The sequence below is a fragment of the Episyrphus balteatus genome, chromosome 2 (genome assembly GCF_945859705.1).
Source record: "Episyrphus balteatus chromosome 2, idEpiBalt1.1, whole genome shotgun sequence".
Taxonomy (NCBI): domain Eukaryota; kingdom Metazoa; phylum Arthropoda; class Insecta; order Diptera; family Syrphidae; genus Episyrphus; species Episyrphus balteatus.
The window spans coordinates 27,282,190-27,303,436 of NC_079135.1; the positions used below are offsets into that span (position 1 = coordinate 27,282,190).

Consider the following 21,247-nt stretch of genomic DNA (forward strand, 5'->3'; position numbering starts at 1 on the left):
TCGGCACCAAAAAAAAAAATTAAATTTTGTAGACCAGTGTAATTTTTCCATATCATTTTGGGTTGATCAAATAAGAACAAATTTTTAATGCCAAGCAAAATTCTAATTAGTGAAAAAAAATTGATAAAATAATATTAGGATTGTAAGCCTTCAAATATGGCAATCCTATTCAAATAAAACAAAAAAGCTATAAAAAAAATTGTTTTTAACAAAAAAGTACTTAAAGGTTAAACTAGGCCCCAAACTTTAACTCGTACCCTCATACGGTTACCCTACTCAAATGCTGAAAAATACCAAAAAAGCTAGTTTTTATTTTGCCAAAATGTACATATTTAATAGAGTTCATCAAAGATTATTTTTTCGTATTTTAGAGTTTTAGCCTGAATAGTAATCAAGTTGTAGTACGAAGATTCAAAATTGGAAGCAATTGGATGGATAGTTCCATACATCAGGTCGACAAATTTAGTTTTGAGATAATCGCAAAAGATAGAAAGTCGACCCCGACCACCCGAAGTGGCTCAATTTCCTGTCGGAAAATGCCTGTAACTTTTCCAATTTCAGTTCGATAAGCAACAGGTCTTAAAATGTTAGTTCCAGTTTAGGGTTTAATCCAAAAAAAAAATGCAAAAAAAAAATCTAGGGTGCGAAACGCTTTAAACTACTCGAATGTTCTTACCTACTTAAACTTCCAAATGAAATAACTAATTACACTTAGGAGCAAAAAACGGAATCAAATAAATTCGTATATTAAAAACAAAAATTGGAATGGATAAAATATTTTTTCTTCAAAGTTTAATTTTAAAGCTTGAATTTTTTTGGAAAAAAACATAAAAATGCATACGATAGTATCGTATGCATTTTTATGTTTTTTTTATTAGCGCTATCTCTCAATAAATTGCACTTCATTTTTTTTTAATATTAAATTTTCCAGAGGGAAAATTTCCCGGTAGGGAAACAAATGAATTGCAATCAGAGCCGGTTTTAGGGGGGGGCAGCCTGGGCCGTCGCCCAGGGGCGCAAGAATTGAGGGGCGCCGCAGGCGCCCCGAACTTTTACAAAAGTTATATAAATAACGAAGTCTTTCCAATCGATGTTTTATTTTTTTTTACATTCACAAAGGCGCCCCAATTTTTTTCTATTTTACATTTTCAACGGCGCTCGTATTGTTTGTCCTAAACTTTTTGAAGAATGAAGGCGCCCCCCAATTTTGGGTTAATTTGGCTTCCGGAAGGCCAATGGTGTCGAAAATCTTCGTTCATCTTTGAAGAACAAGGCGCCCCAATTTCTTTTGAAAGGCTAAAGCAATCCTTATATTCCTCCTACCAATTTAATTTTTGCAAAGGTGCCCCTATAATAATGAATAAGGAAAGAGAAGGGATACGGACAGAATCCCGAAATTAAAAATCCAGAAAGCCCAAAATCCAGAAACCCCTAAATTCCGAAAACCCAAAACCACAAAATCCCGAAAACCCACAATCCCAAAATTCGAAAACCCAAAATCCAGAAATGCCAAAAACTGACAGCTTCTCCATTTCTCATAAAAACTACGTTTGTGTGTGAGAATAAAAAAATAGGTCTGTTCGTTGTTCCCTCCTCCAGGGCACTCTAAGTCTTTTCAATTAACTGTGAAAAAAATCAAAGTTTCCCGGGTTTTCATTTTACATCGAACACCTCAGAGCTTTAGTTTCATCAGCGAACATCGAACACAGAGGAAATTACTCTGGTTGAAAAAGGAGCTACAAAAAACGCTTGACAACGAATTCGGAGCGACCCAGAGTGCCCTAGAGCTCACAACGAACAAACCAAATACTTATAAATACAGATATTAAATTTTAGAATTGGGTGGAAGCGAGTTTTTATTGGATTTCAGAATGAGTGAATCATTGAGTGATTCCAATCGAAAACGACATTAATGTACCTAGTTGAAAAAGTTTTTGAAAAAATATTGTTCAAATAAAACCAACTGTACCTAATCTTTAAATGTGTTTAAACAAAAAAGTCAGAGATAAAGGTAGTCTTGTCAATTGAGCCTAAATGACATGAATAATTGATTTTTTTTAAGGGGTAATAACACCTTGTAAACTACGAAATCGAGCGTCATTTTCACTATCGTATAAAACAAAGAAGAAATATTATTTTCTTTTGGTGTTTGTTTAGTTTAGTTAAGTATATTAATAGGTAACAGAATAGGGTAATGTTAAATTTTTTAATGTTGTGAAATTTTTAAATGGCGCACTGTGGGCTAGAACGCTATTTTAGCAGGAATTAATTAAAAAGTCAACTTCTTCAAATATTGCTCATTTTAGTCCTATTCGATAGATAAATGGACTAGCTATAATTGTTCATTCAAAATTGAGGTCAAATCATTCATTGGATACATAAAAACACAATCGAAAAGCAAGTTTTCGAAAAAAAAACAAAAAAGTCCACTTTTTCCTCTATCCAGATATTCGTTTACTGAGTTTGTTTTAACGGATCGATTGTGAAAATTTTGCTAGTTTATCAATTAGTGATATATCCTAATAAAGTATTTGCTATTAAATTGTAAATTGTATTGAACTTTTGTTTATAAATTTTAAGGTAAAGTATGTTACTAGCATCGATTTCATATAAAACGAATGTTCCTAAGCTTAAAAAAAAAGGCACGCGTAGGCACACTCTAGAAATAATTTTTGTTTTGTATACCAATAATATCTGTTGTAAATTGGAAAACCTTATTTAACATAATATTTCGTTTATTCTTGTTGTTGGTCTTATCTTGTTGTACCATAAAATTATCATTATTATATCATTCGACATCATCTTAATGGCTTTAACTGCAACTTTAGATTATTTCGAGAATTTCTATAATTAATTCCAGCTAAAAAAGCGTTCTAGCCCACAGTGTGGCGGTGTAGTTCAGGATGATAGAAAAATCCTGTGCTTCCATCGAGCCGACCAGGTAACTCCTACAGTTTTTAACCGATTGGGCTAAAATTTTGTGTAGAGATTAAGATTACTATTCTCCAGTGATTTTTTTGAAATATTAATTTTTAAAAAAATGGCACAACTTTGAAAAAATTATTTCATTCCAAAAACAAAATTCGATGAAAAAAAGACCATAAAATCGTTAAATTGTAATATTTCAAAAAAATCCTACGTATACTTCACTGGATAGTAATGTTAATCTCCACACAAAATTTTAGCCCAATCGGTTAAAAACTGTAGGAGTTACCTGGTCGCTCGATGGAAGCACAGGATTTTTCTATCATCCTGAACTACACCGCCATTTAAAAAATTTCACAACATTAAAAAATTTAACATTACCCTATTCTGTTACCTATTAATATACTTAACTAAACTAAACAAACACCAAAAGAAAATAATATTTCTTCTTTGTTTTATACGCTAATGAAAATGACGCTCGATTTCGTGGTTTACAAGGTGTTATTACCCCTTAAGTTAACCTTTTTAAGTTAATACACTGCACATTTTTAATAAATGCATTAACAAGTATATGAGAGGTAAGACATAATCTGCTATTGCTTTTTTTCGTGATTTTAAAAAATTGTTTTTAGATGAATTTTTTTTTAGAGGCGCCACTTGCAATCTTGCCCAGGGGCGCCGGTAGTGCTTAAACCGGCACTGATTGCAATGAAAACTACAAGGGACGTTCGGAGTATATTTAAAAAATCAAAAATGGTCAAAAACTTTATAGTCTCAATTGTTTCTGATCGAAAAATAACCGTTCTGTCTTTAAATTTTTTAAACTTAGATATATAATCTTTCTCTAGTTTTTTTCACCTTATTTGATGCAAACAACGTTTCAATCCATGAAAAAAATTGTCTCAGCTTTGCTTACATTTATCATTGCGGACAGAGTTTAAGTTTATTAAAGAAATTTGAATTTTGAAAAAAAAAATTAAATTTGAAAATTAATAATATTAAATAAAACATAGAATTAGGTGCACGTACTTGCTCTTGTAATTTAAAGTATATACATTGAACCAAATCCTTACGTAAATACAACGAAAAAATTCGTTGAGCCAACGAAAATTTAATTAATTTTTAGCCGAGGAAAAATTTAATTGGCTCAACGAAATGGCTTTCATACGTTAATGAAGAACTTCATCAATCAACGAAAACTTTAGTATTTTAATGAAATTTTTCATAAAAATTTTTGATCGAGAGTTAATGAATTTTTACATCCCTTTTCGAAATTTTTCATCGATTAACGTAAAATTTAATTAACCACGGTGATATTTTTCGTTAGTCAATGTATTTTTTGATTAATTTATGAAAGAACTTTCGTTAGCTAACGAATTTTTTCGTAAATTTTATGAATATTTTAATTAAATTACGAAAAAATATTCGTTACCTAACGAAACTTTTCGTTGTATTAATTATTTTTTTTTTAGTAGATTAAAGTATTTATTTATTGGACTTGTTAAATTATTAATTTACAGTCCAAACCAAAAATTGGCGTTTCGACAAGGTTGAGCTCACTTAAGTCAACTGATGAGTCCGACTTATCGTGAGACACCTTGTCAATACGCAAATATTTTTTATATTCAGCTCAACTTACATAGATTTTTAAACAAAAACCTAATGTGAACTATATAAAGCAAGATTAAATTTTTAATCATTAAAACAGAAATGCACCCAAGCAGTGCCGGATTAGCCTCAAGGCAAACTAGGCAGCTGCCTAGGGGCCCCACTTCAGCTAGGGGCCCCTCGCCCCGACTACGAACAAACAAAATTTCTTGGAGTTGTACCTTCAATAAAAAACAGCATTACATTTGTATTAGTAAAAATAAGAAAAAAGAAGAATAAAAAAACGTTTGCAAATCATTAAGCATTAGCCCCGTTTCATTGGAGGTGGTAGTTTACTCATGAGTTGATCTAGTACTATAATTACCAACTTACATAGATTTATATATATATAATATATATAAATTACCAACTTACCAACTCAGATGCGTTTCAGGCGCGTTTTGGACGCGTTTCAAACGCGTTTTGGACACGTTTTGGGGGCGTTTAAGATGCGTTTCAGACGCGTTTTGGGCGCGTTTCAGACGCGTTTTGGGCGCGTTTTAGGCGTGTTTTGGACGCGTTTTGGACGCGTTTCAGACGCGTTTCAGACGCGTTTTGGACGCGTTTCAGATGCGTTTTGGGTGCGTTTCAGATGCGTTTCAGGCGCGTTTTGGACGCGTTTCAAACGCGTTTTGGACACGTTTTGGGTGCGTTTAAGATGCGTTTTGGACGCGTTTCAGACGCGTTTTGGACGCGTTTCAGACGCGTTTCGGACGCGTTTTGGATGCGTTTTGGACGCGTTTCAGACGCGTTTTGGACGCGTTTTGGACGCGTTTCAGACGCGTTTTGGACGCGTTTCAGACGCGTTTTGGACGCGTTTTGGACGCGTTTCAGACGCGTTTTGGGCGCGTTTCAGATGCGTTTTGGGCACGTTTTAGATGCGTTTTGGACGCGTTTTGGATGCGTTTTGGACGCGTTTCAGACGCGTTTCAGACGCGTTTTGGACGCGTTTCAGATGTGTTTTGGACGCGTTTCAGATGCGTTTCAGGCGCGTTTTGGACGCGTTTCAAACGCGTTTTGGACACGTTTTGGGCGCGTTTAAGATGCGTTTTGGACGCGTTTCAGACGCGTTTTGGACGCGTTTCAGACGCGTTTCGGACGCGTTTCAAACGCGTTTTGGACACGTTTTGGTCGCGTTTAAGATGCGTTTTGGACGCGTTTCAGACGCGTTTTGGACGCGTTTCAGACACGTTTCGGACGCGTTCCAGACGCGTTTTAGACGCGTTTTAGGCGCGTTTTGGGCGCGTTTCAGATGCGTTTCAGATGCGTTTTGGACGCGTTTTGGACGCGTTTCAGATGCGTTTCAGGCGCGTTTTGGACGCGTTTTGGGCGCGTTTCAGATGAATTTGGACGCGTTTTGGACGGGTTTTGGACGCGTTTCAGACGCGTTTTGGACGCGTTTCAGATGCAATTCAGGCGCGTTTTGGACGCGTTTTGGACGCGTTTTGGATGCGTTTCAGACGCGTTTCGTACGCGTTTCAGATGCGTTTTGGACGCGTTTCAGAACGTTTTGGACGCGTTTCAGACGCGTTTTGGACGCGTTTCAAACGCGTTTTGGACGCGTTTTGGACGCGTTTCAGATGCGTTTCAGGCGCGTTTTGGACGCGTTTTAGACGCGTTTTGGAAGCGTTTCAGACGCGTTTTGGACGCGTTTCAGACGCGTTTTGGACGCGTTTTGGACGCGTTTCAGACGCGTTTTGGGCGCGTTTCAGATGCGTTTTGGGCACGTTTTAGATGCGTTTTGGACGCGTTTTGGATGCTTTTTGGACGCGTTTCAGACGCGTTTCAGACGCGTTTTGGACGCGTTTTAGATGTGTTTTGGACGCGTTTCAGATGCGTTTCAGGTGCGTTTTGGACGCGTTTCAAACGCGTTTTGGACACGTTTTGGGCGCGTTTAAGATGCGTTTTGGACGCGTTTCAGACGCGTTTTGGACGCGTTTCAGACACGTTTCGGACGCGTTCCAGACGCGTTTTAGACGCGTTTTAGGCGCGTTTTAGGCGCGTTTTGGGCGCGTTTCAGATGCGTTTCAGATGCGTTTTGGACGCGTTTTGGACGCGTTTCAGATGCGTTTCAGGCGCGTTTTGGACGCGTTTTGGGCGCGTTTCAGATGAATTTGGACGCGTTTTGGACGGGTTTTGGACGCGTTTCAGACGCGTTTTGGACGCGTTTCAGATGCGTTTCAGGCGCGTTTTGGACGCGTTTTGGACGCGTTTCAGACGCGTTTTGGGCGCGTTTCAGATGCGTTTTGGACTCGTTTTGGACGCGTTTCAGACGCGTTTTAGGCGCGTTTTGGGCGCGGTTTTGGGCGCGTTTTAGGCGCGTTTTGGGCGCGTTTCAGATGCGTTTTGGACGCGTTTCAGACGCGTTTTAGGCGCGTTTTGGGCGCGTTTCAGATGCGTTTTGGACGCGTTTCAGATGCGTTTTGGACGCGTTACACGTTTCAGACGCGTTTTGGACGCGTTTCAGATGCGATTCAGGCGCGTTTTGGGCGCGTTTTGGACGCGTTTTGGACGCGTTTCAGACGCGTTTTGGACTCGTTTCAGACGCGTTTTGGACGCGTTTCGGACGCGTTTTGGACGCGTTTCAGATGCGTTTTGGACGCGTTTCAGACGCGTTTTGGACGCGTTTCAGACGCGTTTTGGACGCGTTTCGGACGCGTTTCAGACGCGTTTTGGACGCGTTTTGGATGCGTTTTGGACGCGTTTTGGACGCGTTTCGGACGCGTTTTGGACGCGTTTTAGACGCGTTTTGGACGCGTTTTGGACGCGTTTCAGATGCGTTTCAGGCGCGTTTTGGACGCGTTTTGGACGCGTTTCGGACGCGTTTCATACGCGTTTTGGACGCGTTTCGGACGCGTTTCAGATGCGTTTTGGACGCGTTTCAGACGCGTTTTAGGCGCGTTTTGGGCGCGTATCAGATGCGTTTTGGGCGCGTTTTGAACGCGTTTCAGACGCGTTTTGGACGCGTTTCAGATGCGTTTCAGGTGCGTTTTTGACGCGTTTTGGACGCGTTTCGGACGCGTTTTGGACGCGTTTCAGACGCGTTTCGGACGCGTTTCAGATGCGTTTTGGACGCTTTTCAGACGCGTTTTGGACGCGTTTCAGACGCGTTTTGGACGCGTTTTGGATGCGTTTTGGATGCGTTTTGGATGCGTTTTGGTCGCGTTTCGGACGCGTTTTGGACGCGTTTCAGATGCGTTTTGGGCGCGTTTCAGATGCGTTTTAGGCGCGTTTTGGACGCGTTTTGGACGCGTTTCGGACGCGTTTCAGATGCGTTTTGGACGCGTTTCAGACGCGTTTTGGACGCGTTTCAGACGGTTTTTGGGCGCGTTTCAGACGCGTTTTGGACGCGTTTCGCACGCGTTTCAGACGCGTTTTGGACCCGTTTTGGATGCGTTTTGGATGCGTTTTGGACGCGTTTCGGACGCGTTCCAGACGCGTTTTGGACGCGTTTCAGATGCGTTTTGGGCGCGTTTCAGATGCGTTTTGGAAGCGTTTCAGATGCGTTTTGGACGCGTTTCAGACGCGTTTTGGGCTCGTTTCAGGCTTGTTTTAGGCGCGTTTCAGATGCATTTTGGACGCGTTTAGACGCGTTTCAAACGCGTTTCGGACGGGTTTCAGACTATAGATGGAAAGTTCCGCAGCCAAATAGTTCCTGGAACTAGTTCTTCACTCGGAACTAGTTCCACTATTTCCCCAAAATTAAATTAAACAGTTCCATCGTTCAGACACAGCCACACACAATAGAAAGAAAGAAGAAGAGGAACAAGAAACAAAACGATTGCGAATATAATCTCTGTCTCTGTTTGAAATACACAATACACACACGCATGTCATAGAATTCTCATCCAAAGCCAACACACATGGATGCGAACGAGTTGAGCGCCAAAAATTCACAAACCAAAACCACAACTACTTTCTTATGAATCATGCTCACGGACATGGAACTACATTAATAGTTCCAGTTCCAGGATCAGGAAAAAATATTCAAATTCATACTATTTCTTATTTTGATGCATTTTATTGAAAAAAAAAAACTTAAATTTTAGATAGTTCCGCGGAACTAGTTCCAGGAACTTGTTCCGACCGAAAAAAGAACCGTTCCATCGTTCCATGTTCGTTCCGGCTTTGGAACTGTTTTGCGGATCTCTGTTTTGAGTAATTTGCCTTGTCTATAATAATAATAAAATCAAAATTGAAACTTTTTCTCATGATTTCTCTTTCCAGTTTTATAATGAAACCATCAACCATCATGTGAACCATCAAGTTGCTAAAATTTTTTTCTTGAGATATCACTACAATATTTATTATAGTTATTTCAAAACTTTTAGTTTACATTTATAAAATGACATGATAGGACACCAGATTATATCCGATTAGTCTCTAATTTCTAGTCTCTAATTTCTAACCAAACTTAAAAATAGCTTATTATATTGAAAAAGCATCGGAAAAGGGCCCAAGAATTATTTTGCCTAGTAGCCCATGACATGGTTAATCCGGCACTGCACCCAAGTCTACGTTTTTTTTTTTTTGTAAGGCCACGATTTTTTTAGTTAACTGATATATTTTTTTATAAGCCAATGTAATATTTCATTAGTATATGAAGAATTTTCATAAGCTTATGAAGATTTTCGTAAGTTAATGTTGAATTTCATAAGTTAATGAATTTTTTCGTTACTTAATTAAAACTTTGATAAAGTAAGAAAAAAATTCTTATTTTTATTTTTTAAAATGAGTATGAAATTTTTCGTTAATTGATGAATCTTTTCATTGAATTGGATTTTTTGGCACTAAAAAGGGAAAAAAATGTATGAAACGTTTTCATCAATTGATGAAGGTTTTCATATTACGAAAAATTACATATTTTCGTTGAGCCAACGAAAGTTTCGTTGAGCCAACGAAAATGTAGTGTATGAAACGATTTTCGTAATTTTACGAAATTTATTATTTTCAGTGTAAAAGAATAGTTCATTCAAAGATCAAAAATATCGTTAAGCTACCAGGTAAAAGTTAAAAAAGTTTTGTTTTGTCATTTTTACTTGCTTGGATAGAGAAATCAGACAAATTGTTTGTTAAAAGGTTCTGAATTACCGTTACCGTTAGAGATGCAAAAAAAAACGTTATTTTGACTGTTTTTTGAGGTTATGCTTTAATGTGCTGTAATTTTATTTATTTATTAAAACGTATATCCAACAAAACATTTTTTTAATTCAATTTTCGAGAAATGAAGCTGATTTCTTAAAATTGGGGTTTTAGGTGCTTTGGATATATATGTATAATTTCTACAAAATTAAATATCAACTTTATTTTAAGTTTCTTTTTTTTTCAATAAAAAAAAATTACTTAAAAAAACAGCTCAAACGATTCGAGTAACTTTTTTTTTCGAAAAATGCATTGTAACAAAAGAATTTATTTTTTTGAGAATAACTACAAATTTTATTAGAATCATTTTGCTCATTTCATATACCAATTATAAATTAATATCCTTGGAGTCGTTTTCGACTAAAATAAATAATGGAAGTTCCTTAAAAATCATCTGTACCAAATTTCAATCAAATCGATGCATCTGGAGCGCAAACCAAAAAACATAAATGTTTTAATTCTAACCAACGTCGATTTATTAGTTTGAAAATTTGATAAGAGCGAGAAATTTTAAGATTTTCAAATAAATTCTTAAGCTTTGAGCTCCAAATGATTAAGTAAATGCTTGTCGAACAATTTTTAGGTGACGAAAAGCCTTTTTTTATGTTTTTTTTTTAAGAAACACAGTCGACTTGGTTTGTTGAGGGAAAGTAGTAAAACAGAAGTGGAAACATTTTATATAACAAGATATAAATTATGTTTTTATTGTAACTTGTAAACAGGGAGGGGCACAAACATTAATTATAATCATTTTTTTAAGTCAAACTTTATATTTATACCTATCCACTAACGCATGACAATTCGTTAATAATTTTAAAATAAAAAACAAAATCCCTCGAGTTAATAAATGTTGAAGTTTTAATCAATTTAAAAAATTGATCAATTAAAAAAAAAATTGTCAAGTTTGACATGTACCAGAATTTAAAAATTTCTTTAACATTTATAAACTTGGGCATTTTATTTATTTGTTGATAACTGCATTTATATTTGTTTGTATTTACAATAAGTAGTGTATAAGGCTATCAAAGCAACAATACCAGATTAATGATGCTTTTTGTTTAATTTTTCCAGAAAGTGAACCATTGCTGTTTAGACAAGAAAAATCAACATCATCTGTAACAAAAGCATTTATCATAATTGTCATGGTACTGTTGCTTTGATATCATCTCATTTTAATATTTTTTCTTTCTTTTTTATGTTCTTTGTTTCTTTCATTCTTTTCAATCATTTTATTAATTAAATCGCTTTTCTCATATTCAAAATATATTAATATTGCTATTCTTGTTGTTTCTTTAAAGTTTCTAATAAAATTATTTTAATGCTTACAATTTAATTGCATGGTGTTTATAAAAAAAATTAAAAGAAGAATATAAATTTTTTGAATTTAATTAAAAATGAAAAATTAAAATTTCTTATAGCATATCGAATTATCCAAATTATCAGGACCACATAAATCCTCCAGCAAGATTTTCCGATAGTGGTGAGAAAAAATCACAAAACTCACCACGGATACGTGCCAATCCAAAACTTCAAAGGGAAACATTTCAAATAAACGTGTAAGATTTTAATAAAAATAAAAAATATAAATAATTCAAAATTTGTACACAAAGCACATAAACTGTAACAACAACAACAAAATACAACTATTTTCAAAAGAAAAAAATTACCAAATAAAAATAGAAAATATACTTCCATAAAAAAAAATAATAAAACATTAAAATCTCCATAAGAAAAATATCTAAATCTAATAATTCTTGCATGCCAAAACAAACCAAAAATATTAAAAAATAATAAAAAAAAATAACTCAAAATTTCAACACAACCAAATCATTTTTTTACCGAATGTACTGTATTAATTGTAATTAATTTATTAATTCTTAGTATGTATAGAAGAAAAACGAAAAAAACCTAATAAAAAGACTTACTTAAAAAATAAATAAATTTAACAAAATAAAAAATTATATGATGAGTAGATTCTACTTAAAATAGGCCTTAGACTATCTAAGAAATTATAAAAAAAAACATAAATAATTGAATTTACCAAATATTAAATAATAAAATCTTCAAAAATAAAATTTTAAAAAAAGATAAAAATCTGTATTTTTTTAAATTGATTTCAATAAGTTTTTTTAAAACTTTTTTTTGTTAATATTTAAAATTTATAGATATATTTACTATGAAATAAATAATTTGTTAGATAGTTATAAAGATTAAACAAAATAAAAAAAGCAACACAAAATAATGAAAATATTTATATATATATACATGATTATAAACTATATAAAAGAATAACATAAAAAAAATTAACAATTGTAATCAATAAATAATGAAAACAAAAATTTGTAAATAGTGATATATAATTGTAAAATAATTATAATATTTATAAAATAAAAAATAAATAATTTAGAAAAATTAAGGAAAACCTATTAAACAAATATTTAAATGAAAACAAAAAAAAAAAATAAAATTAACAGAATATTTGTAAATTAAGATCCAAAACTCTTTTAAAATAAAATAGAAACACATTTTGTATTTTACCTTTTTTTAAAGGCCAGTTCTTTTGTTATATACCTAATTTCATATATTTTAATTTGGTTTTTTTTTTACAAAGTCAATAGTGTATAACAACTAACAAAAATGTAATTCAAACAATATGCCAAATAAAATTATTCACACAAATAAACAACTGCAATTTTTGATTTGTTTATGTTTATTAATTTTTTTTAATGTTAATAAGAATTTTATTTTACTTCATAAAGAACAATCATTTAAAAATATAGTATGTTTTATTCAAGCCAAGCACAGGTTTGACAATTTAGAACAATTTAACCAGTAAAGCAAAAAAGGGTTATTATTTTAGTGTTTTCTCGGCACTTTTACAATTATATGGAAATAATGCTTCCAGAATATTGGTTAGAATTGAAAGCACTTCAAATAATCATATAAAAGCTGCTAGACAAAAATTCATGTAACTGTCTTCATTTTCAAAGTTAAAGTTTTTAACGTCAAGTAGTGTCAACAATATCAATTTTGGAATAAACGATCAATAGCGTCTTCTATTTTCATTTCTATTTGTTTGCTCTTTCAAAATCGTAAAATGCTGAAAATGTCGTTTTTTTTTTTGCGAATAACCTAGAACCAGACGCGAGAGGTCTGAATTCGAATCCCAGTCTCCATTATCCAAATCAATTTTTTAAGGGTTTAGCCTAGTTCGATGAATTGACAAAGCCTCCAAGAGTGTCATTATAAAAATGAAAAATTGCATCTCTGCTTATCCGGTTAGACTACTAAATTCTAGATTGCTAGGACATGAATGTAAGACACTAGGACATTTAAAACCTAAAAATGAATACAACTGAAAACAAAAAACTTGTTAATTCAGGTGAATTTTGAGATTCTTTTAGAAAATTTTGCATGCAAAATAGTCCAGTAATTTTAGGTTTTATCTGCGGAAAAATTCCTACTGGGCTCGATTTTGGTATAGACCTTCGTTACGGCGTTGTTATGAAGATGTGAAAAATCGACATTGATATCGCGTCGGCGTTAGAAGTTATAGAGGTCAAAAGGTCACGAAAATCAGTTTTTCGTATATATCTCGTGACCTGTTGCTCGGAGGTCTATGGAAAATCTGTTCGTCATAAAATTACCTACAAATATTGACTTATGCATTTTTCTGTAAATCTGTTTTTTTTTTTAACGGTTACCGGAATATGGCGCCCCTTCCCTTGAGATTGTTAGGCACTAGGAGCGGAATTCAGAGTCGTTACTCAAGTAAAAAATGTTCTCAAGTCTGAGATGAATTTTCTGAGTGTTTGCCCAAGTATTTACTTCAAAATTTCCTCAGTTGGAATTCATTAGCTAAAGTAAAGACACTCCTAGGTTGTCTTAACGTAATTAGTAGCTGAAGTGGACCAAACGCAAGACGAAATGTTCACTTGAGTAAAATTTTTACTTGAGTAACGACTCTGAATTCCGCTCTAGGTCTTGGTTTTTCGAAAATCACGGATATTTTAGGCAATGATCAATGGTCCGGAAAAATTAGGGATAATCATTGGCGGAGATCTTGTTGTTAATTAATTTTTTTTTTCAACTTGCCGTTTCACGATTTTTTAAAACAAGTTAGTAAGATGAAATAGTAGCAAAAGAAGTGGACTGTTGCCTGATCGCTACACGGAAAAATATATACTAGAAAAATGGAATCTGTGTTAAATTAAATGGATTTCTACAAGAAGATTCCGTCTTGAAATAAGTGGACAAATCTTCTACATCACTTGCAACTAAACAAAGCATTTACATTACAAAAATGTATCTGTTAAACTTAAACCTCGAAAACGGCAATCTGAGATTGGACCAATACCCGAATTCTGGGGGTTTGGGAAGCTTGATAAGATCCTTTTGTAGTTGGTAAAACTCTTATTTTGAATTTGAAAAAAGTTTTTTAAATAAAAATAAATTATTGGACCACAACAAATAAATTAGGTACTGCTAAATAAAAAAAACTATTTAGTCAACAGGCCAAGGCGACGCCTCATTTTTTGGGTGCTCCCTTCGTTGCCTTTTAAAGATTTTTGCTCACATTTTGGGTCCTCTGTCCCACTCACACAATTTCGCTGATCCGCTTAGGATATGTTCGGTTACCAGGCAGATTCATTGAATCGAGGTCTATAAGCACCTCCTTTTCTGAAGACGCATACATACTTATGAAGAATTAAAAAGCTTCCAGAAATATGTGGACATTTCCACCATACTTACATCAATCTTTCACCCAACTTGAGATCGCTGTCCATTGCAGGGGCCCTATTTTGTAAAACGATTATCGTTGAAACTACTTCGTTTTCGTTGAAATGCGACTACGTATTACGATAATCGTTTTACTTCAACGATACTCGTTAATCTTTACGACTGCCATTTATATTTATATACGTAATAGACCCCCAGGTATACTTGAGACAAAAATATCTGCTAATATTTATCGTAAAAGGAACAACAATGACTCTATTATGAAAGCTTGAAACGAAATACAAATATCACAAAATAAACAATAAAAGCAACAATTCCTATCTGATGCCCTTATTGCGAGTGTTTCAGCTTTCGATGCGTTAAAAGTCGATCGAATCGATAAATATCATTTTGGAATTGTGTATTTCTTTCGACTAAGAAATTTGCTATTGTGAGTTATGGACTTGATTTCAGTCGATAGCAAAATTGTAAACGAAAAATATCGAATGATAAAACCAAAAATATCGTTAACTAGAGCGATTTACAATATAAAAATTAATTTTCGATGAACGACTGTCGACGAAATTCGTCTACCGATAGACAAATGACACTTGCTGAGTCTCTTTCTCCTTCAAACTACATAAAATACAAATTGGTGTAGAAAATCAGTTATAAATTTTTCATAGAAAACTTAAACTGTGTCTTAAGGAATCTTTCCCTTTGTGGTTATACCTATTAGGTATTCCAGAACGAAATTAAATCTCGTTCGCCATTTTGTGGTATTTATTGACACATCGAATCGTCTAGAAAGTAATTACTGGTGTCCATCCTAGATGTTCAATGATTGTCATAGGAATAAATTGTCGGTTTTAACCATTAAGCTTTTAGAAATGTAAGGCTTTAAAAATGAATACTAACTCTTTTTTACCTAAAATCACCTTAATATTGAAGCTTGCCAAATTTTATTGTTTTTAACATATCAATTTCAATGTAAAAAAAAAGGAACGCTCAACATTTTGCAGATCTTAATACGAAAAATTATTCACATCTTTAAGCCTCCTTATTTCGAAAGTTGAAATCCAATGTTTATAGTTTTTTTTTCGTATATAACCAATACCAAGCACATTTTCATTTTTTGTTATTATTTAATTGTTTTGAAGGTATAAAAAAAATGAAAATTTTATGATGGCATTAAATTTAATATAAAATATTAAACAGCAACAAATAATAATAAATTTAAACTGGCAACACCGCACAAAAGAAATAGCTAGAATATCATGGTACACATATATACCTACAAAGCAAAAAAAAAAGCATTTATAATTAAAAAATAAAAACTACAAAAAACAATAACATGTAGGTATAATTTATGTATAAACAAAACAACACAAACAATAACTATATAATATTTTGTATTGAATATAAACACAAAAAAATCATAAACAATAGCCCAAATAAATTGTCTTATATACATTATACCGAATATACCTAATCCAAAAAATAAAAAAATGATATATAATTTTTGTAAAAGAGAAAAATAAATCAAATACCTATAAATACAAAATCATATTAAATAAAAAAACCAAACTAATGACAATATGGACTTAATGGAAATAATAAAAATACAAATAGATATGTATACTTTATGTTTAATCTTAAACAAAAAAATAATATCACATACATACCTACAGCAAAACTAATAATTTTGTTATAGAAACAAATACATATATTATTTACAAAATTCAATCCATAAATTATAAATATAAATTAATTTAATTCCCTTTTTAAATAAATAAAAATTACGTTTTATCCAACCTAAAATTGTTATTGTAATAAAATAATATGGCAGCTAATGGCTACAATTCTTTGATCCCTAAATTTTAATCAAATCACCACAACCGCAACTAAATCAATATTGTTAAATAGACAATTTATTGAATTCAAAACTTATAAAAAAAAAGACATGCACCCTTTTAGAAGATTTTTCAAACAAAACTTTTGAAATTAGTTTGGTTTAAGATTTTCAGATGTAATTAATTTAAATACATAACAAAAATGGACTACTAAATTTTTAATCAATACAAATCGAAAAATAAACGAAAAAAAATTAAATTTAATGTAACAGACAATGGGAAATATTGTTAAATAAATATATATATGAATGAAAATAACTTAAAAATGCGTTTTATTTTATTCTCAAGAGATGATCAGCTGCCATTGAAAACTTTATAAGTTGATACTACCGGTCTTTTTGAAACTTTTTCTCTAAGATAAGATCCTTCTAAAAGATTAAGTTAACATAAGTAAATCTTGAAAAAATGTATCTCTCGAAATCGATACGGAAACGAAAAGATAAATCTGACAAACTTATGGAATCAATTTTTTTTTTCAAAAATAATCATTTTTTCATAAAATTGAATTTATAAAACAATCAATTAAGCCCAGTTGCTTTCATTCTGTTGAAGCGGTAGCAAATTTTGTATCATTTTTCATGGTTTAAACTAACAAGGTCACTGTGGCGTATGTGGAACATTTCTTTTTCAACACACAATTTTCTTGATTTAGATATTTTTTTTTTATTTTCCTTAAATTACAATGAAACCTTTTGACATTTTTGCACCATTTTATGTTCAATAACCTGTTCAGTCAAGCCTTATAACTTAAAGCGCCCGCACACCACAAACTTTCTATCGGCCCACAGTTTAGTCGGTCTCTAAATCACTGTCCAACCCGACTAAAATATTGGCCGATAGAAAGTCTGTTCTAGTGAGGGCTCTTAATCAAAGTAACATTCTGATATTCAGGCTTTAGGTTTGGGTGTCTGCTATGAAGAGAATTTTGGTTTTTTAATATTTGTAGAGACAAAATTGCGACAACAGAATATATTATGTCTCCTTTCTTTTATTGGCTACTGATGAAAATGGCATTCAATTTCGTGCCTACAAGGTGTTACTTCCTGTTAAACCGAATAAGGAATGAATCTAATGTTTGTGAAACGATGATTTTTTCAATCTTCTTTAAAATAAGAGAATTCAAAGAAACACAATACAGACATAATTCACGTTATTCTGAATATAAACTCCAGGGCAAAATGTTCGGAAGAAGGGCTCCCAATCCCAAAATATTGTTCCTTTTCAATTTTAATGCGAGCAAAATTTATGGAAGCTTGTTGACAACACATTCCACATTGTAGAAAACATTTATTAATCCCAGTTTTAAAATAAGTCGTGAGAATATTTGTATGTTTGTGAAGCTTTGAATGTTTATACTGCAGGTACTCTTCTAGCTTATTCTTGGTAGAATACTTATAAAGACTGAAATCTAGTTTCTTCAACAACAAAAATGATTTGCTTGGATTAAATTTTTTTCCACCCACTTCAAGTACCTACCTCAACCTCAATAACGTTAATAAATTTGGTCTTTGAGACTTTTGCGGAAAAATTCCTACACTTTCAGTCCTATTCATCGGTTCACGTGAATTAAAAGATTTCCTTCCCTTATAACATCAAACTGGCTTTGAAAAACCTCTAACTTTAGATAGCAAAGCTATTTTCCGTCTGTTAGAAATTCTAAAGAAAAAATTTGATTAAGTTTAATTATTTTAACCCCCATTTAAACGCTTCTTATTTAAGACTTTCACTTGAATCGAATAGCACAAAATATCCACAAAACTCAGTGTCATGGAGTTATATCAAGAATAGAAAACAATATAGAACGAATCCTATGTCTAGCTGATCTGTCAATTCAAAAGGATTTTTAAAAAATATCGCATTTAACGCACATACATTCTTAAAAGATTTATTCAAAATGATTGCTTAATAATAAAATCTATCATGAGAGAAGAGAATGACCTTACAGGCACTTCAGCTACGAGGACACACTATTCTACTCTTATCGTCGCGTTGTCTAAATATTAAGAATACATTTAAATATAAAGTTTTATAGTTTCGTTTATTTATTATTCACACTAATATATTCTTTTTTCTTTTATACATAACCAGGTCCAGTTCATGAGTAACATTTCCTTTTTTTTTTGTTTCTTCTTAATGTGTACAGATTCCACTTATTTGTCTTTCTTTTTTTGTTTTAATAAATTGATTTATATAACTATAAATAATTTGATTATACATTTTATACTCAAAAACAGAAAAAAAAAATAACATACAGATCATCAATGGAGATACAAGTTATATATAAATTTTTAGTTTTTTAAAAAATTGTATTATTTTACATTAGTTTTTTTTTTTTTGTTTTTATTTTTTTTTCCTAAATTCCAAAAATTGGTTTATTATAATACATTATAGTTATAATTTTGATCACATATAAAGCTATCAATATTATAGCATATAGAAAAAAAGCTACGATCTATAAAGACGATTGGGGTTTTTGTTTTGTGTGTGTGGTTATGTGCTTCTTTACAATGATAAATTGTATGAAAAAATTAAAAGAAAGAATAATAATTAAAAAAAATTAAAATACAATGTTACAGGAAGGCATATATTTTGTTTTTAATTTAATATTTAATTGTTTTTATTTTAATGATAAATATACATTCTTTTTTCTTTATTATAAAACATGTTAATTATTTTTTTATGTTGTTGTGTAAGTTACAAAAAGACACTTAGGATTGCTGTGAGTTAAAAACGTAAACATTTACTCACAACATCGTTAAAAATATATAAACGTTTTATTGAATAAAAAATATTAAAAAAAGAAAAAAAAACAATTTCAAAATTCAAAAAAACAGTTCTTATGAATAAAAAAAAATCAAAAACAAAAAACAATTAATTTTAGTTTAGTGCAACAGTTCCTTGTGATATTTTTTTTTTTTCAATTTGTTTGTTTATTTTGTGTGTGTTTATTAACAAAAAAGAAAAACACATACAACAAACAATTTATGTTTTCTTTTTAAATATTTTTTTAATATAAATTGTATAAAAATAGTAAATATTTATAAACATAAGTAAAAGCTATTACAAAATGAATTGTTTTAAACAAATACATATACATACATTATTAAAATAGGCTTACAATAACGGTATTTGATGTTTTTTTTTTTCATTTCATTTCATGTTTTTTTTTTTTATAAATACAAAACCAATTTAATTACGAGCTTCAAATATCAAAACATAATAGGTTTGTCTTTACACTGGTCTATCACATAATGAGTGAATCGTTTCAGGAACTTGGGATATTCACGTTTGTAAATTGCTCGCAGTGCTGATGCTGGGGCCCAACCACCGGGATTTACTGTAAAATTAAAAATTAATATTAAAATTTGTCATTTTATACTAAAGTTGGATTTAATTAATTAAAATACAATGATGGGTGACAGACACAAGGAAATTCACAAAAGCTTGCATATTTCAGCTTTTTAATTTTTGTGGACGAATTCCTTGACGCATTTTTAATTCGACCAATAAATCGAGTAGTCTTATCTACCAAAACATTTTGGTTTATAACTAAAGTTGTATAGTTTATAAGTAAAGTTTTAAACATTTATCGATTTAATTTTCTAAATGCACTTTTTTTCATAATATCTATTATAATCGGATAAGAATTCTAAATAACAAAAATTTAAGGGAAAATTTGTTTTTGTTACAAGAAAGCCGTTTTTCACGATTTTTATGGATTTACATTTATTTTCAATTAGCTTTGTTAAATTCGGTTAAAACAGCTAATAGGGTAAGCCCTACAGAAATTGACATGGACCTTTTTTTGTTTGAATTGATCCAAAAACTAAAAATAAACTAGAAATCAACATTCAAAGGCGCACGGTTCAATGACTTCTGAAGGATACACAATTTTTAACATTTTTCTAAGCTATAGCCACATAAAAATTCGATATTGCTGCACTTTAATTTTTTAACATACGGGAATTTGTAGGAAATTTTGGACATGAGTTAGAACATTAACGGATCTAAATTGAATGAATGATTTTAAGAGTAAAATCATTTCTTACCCAAATTCATTTGTTTTTCCTATTATATTTAGAATAAGAAAAAAACATCCAATATTCTCTCTAAGGAATCTCCAGAAACTTTTAACTACAAAGTATAAAGTCAATTACTTCAGTGGTTTAGGCTGGACCTTTAGATAGAGACAGACAGACTGGAACCTATAAAGAATAGCAAGGACCACTTTTTCATATTCTCTTTTCGGAATGTTAGTTCTGATTGTTATATCGAGATCAATTTTTTTTACGAATACTAACTTGCCTCATAGTACCTGATATCGCAAGTAAAAATCATGTGTGGCATCAAGTCACAGAAAACTTTATGCTCAGAAATATCAAATAAGAGCTTCTACAGCGTTAAAAATGTTCACTGGGAGCCAAAGTATTTGTAGTTTAATTTTTTGATGAGAATTTTTAATCTATTTCATAATTTATTAGAAGAAATCATCAAAATTTTAAATAAAGGTTTTTGTATTAAAAAGTACTTAATATAGTTTAATTTTAATTCTACAGTCAAAATCAAGATATGTAATTCCAGAATCTCCCCATGTCATGGGAATTTATTTTTTTTTAGAGGTAATGTATTTTCGGGTAAGGAACTAGCTTGTATTTTTACTTCGAAAATAAATTGATTTCATATTTGACATGAAACATGAAACAAATCCACGTATAAGAGTTCTGATAACTGAACATATTTCAAAGAACAAAAAATTGGAACTACTTCTTTTCACCTACGACTACTATAGTGTGATCTAACGCTTTAATTTAATTGACACTGTGATTTATAATTTTGATCACAAAAATGACATTAAACAACACTGCAAAGAAAACAATTTGAATATTAAAAAATTAAAAATA

At 31.8% G+C, this 21,247-nt stretch overlaps 2 protein-coding genes across 5 annotated transcripts in view; one reads left to right on the top strand and one right to left on the bottom strand.

Annotated features, from left to right (window-relative positions):
• The window catches only part of LOC129912644 (cell adhesion molecule Dscam2), a 151,617-nt gene extending 139,976 nt beyond the window's left edge, over window positions 1-11,641 (top strand). The window contains exons 33-34 of one of the 2 annotated variants that reach the window (XM_055990983.1): window positions 11,133-11,270; window positions 11,596-11,641. In XM_055990983.1, the coding sequence (XP_055846958.1) occupies window positions 11,133-11,270; window positions 11,596-11,626 (169 nt within the window). In that variant the 3' untranslated portion in view covers window positions 11,627-11,641. Of the gene's footprint in view, window positions 1-11,132; window positions 11,526-11,595 lie in introns of those variants that run through there. The other variant, XM_055990984.1, reaches the window with a different exon arrangement.
• A 6,724-nt stretch (window positions 11,642-18,365) lies between these two features.
• LOC129908282 (ceramide transfer protein) overlaps window positions 18,366-21,247 on the bottom strand; it is a 55,170-nt gene continuing 52,288 nt past the window's right edge. For all 3 annotated transcript variants that reach the window (XM_055984684.1, XM_055984683.1, XM_055984685.1), the window contains one exon: window positions 18,366-19,683. In XM_055984684.1, the coding sequence (XP_055840659.1) occupies window positions 19,556-19,683 (128 nt within the window). In that variant the 3' untranslated portion in view covers window positions 18,366-19,555. The remainder of the gene's footprint in view (window positions 19,684-21,247) is intronic.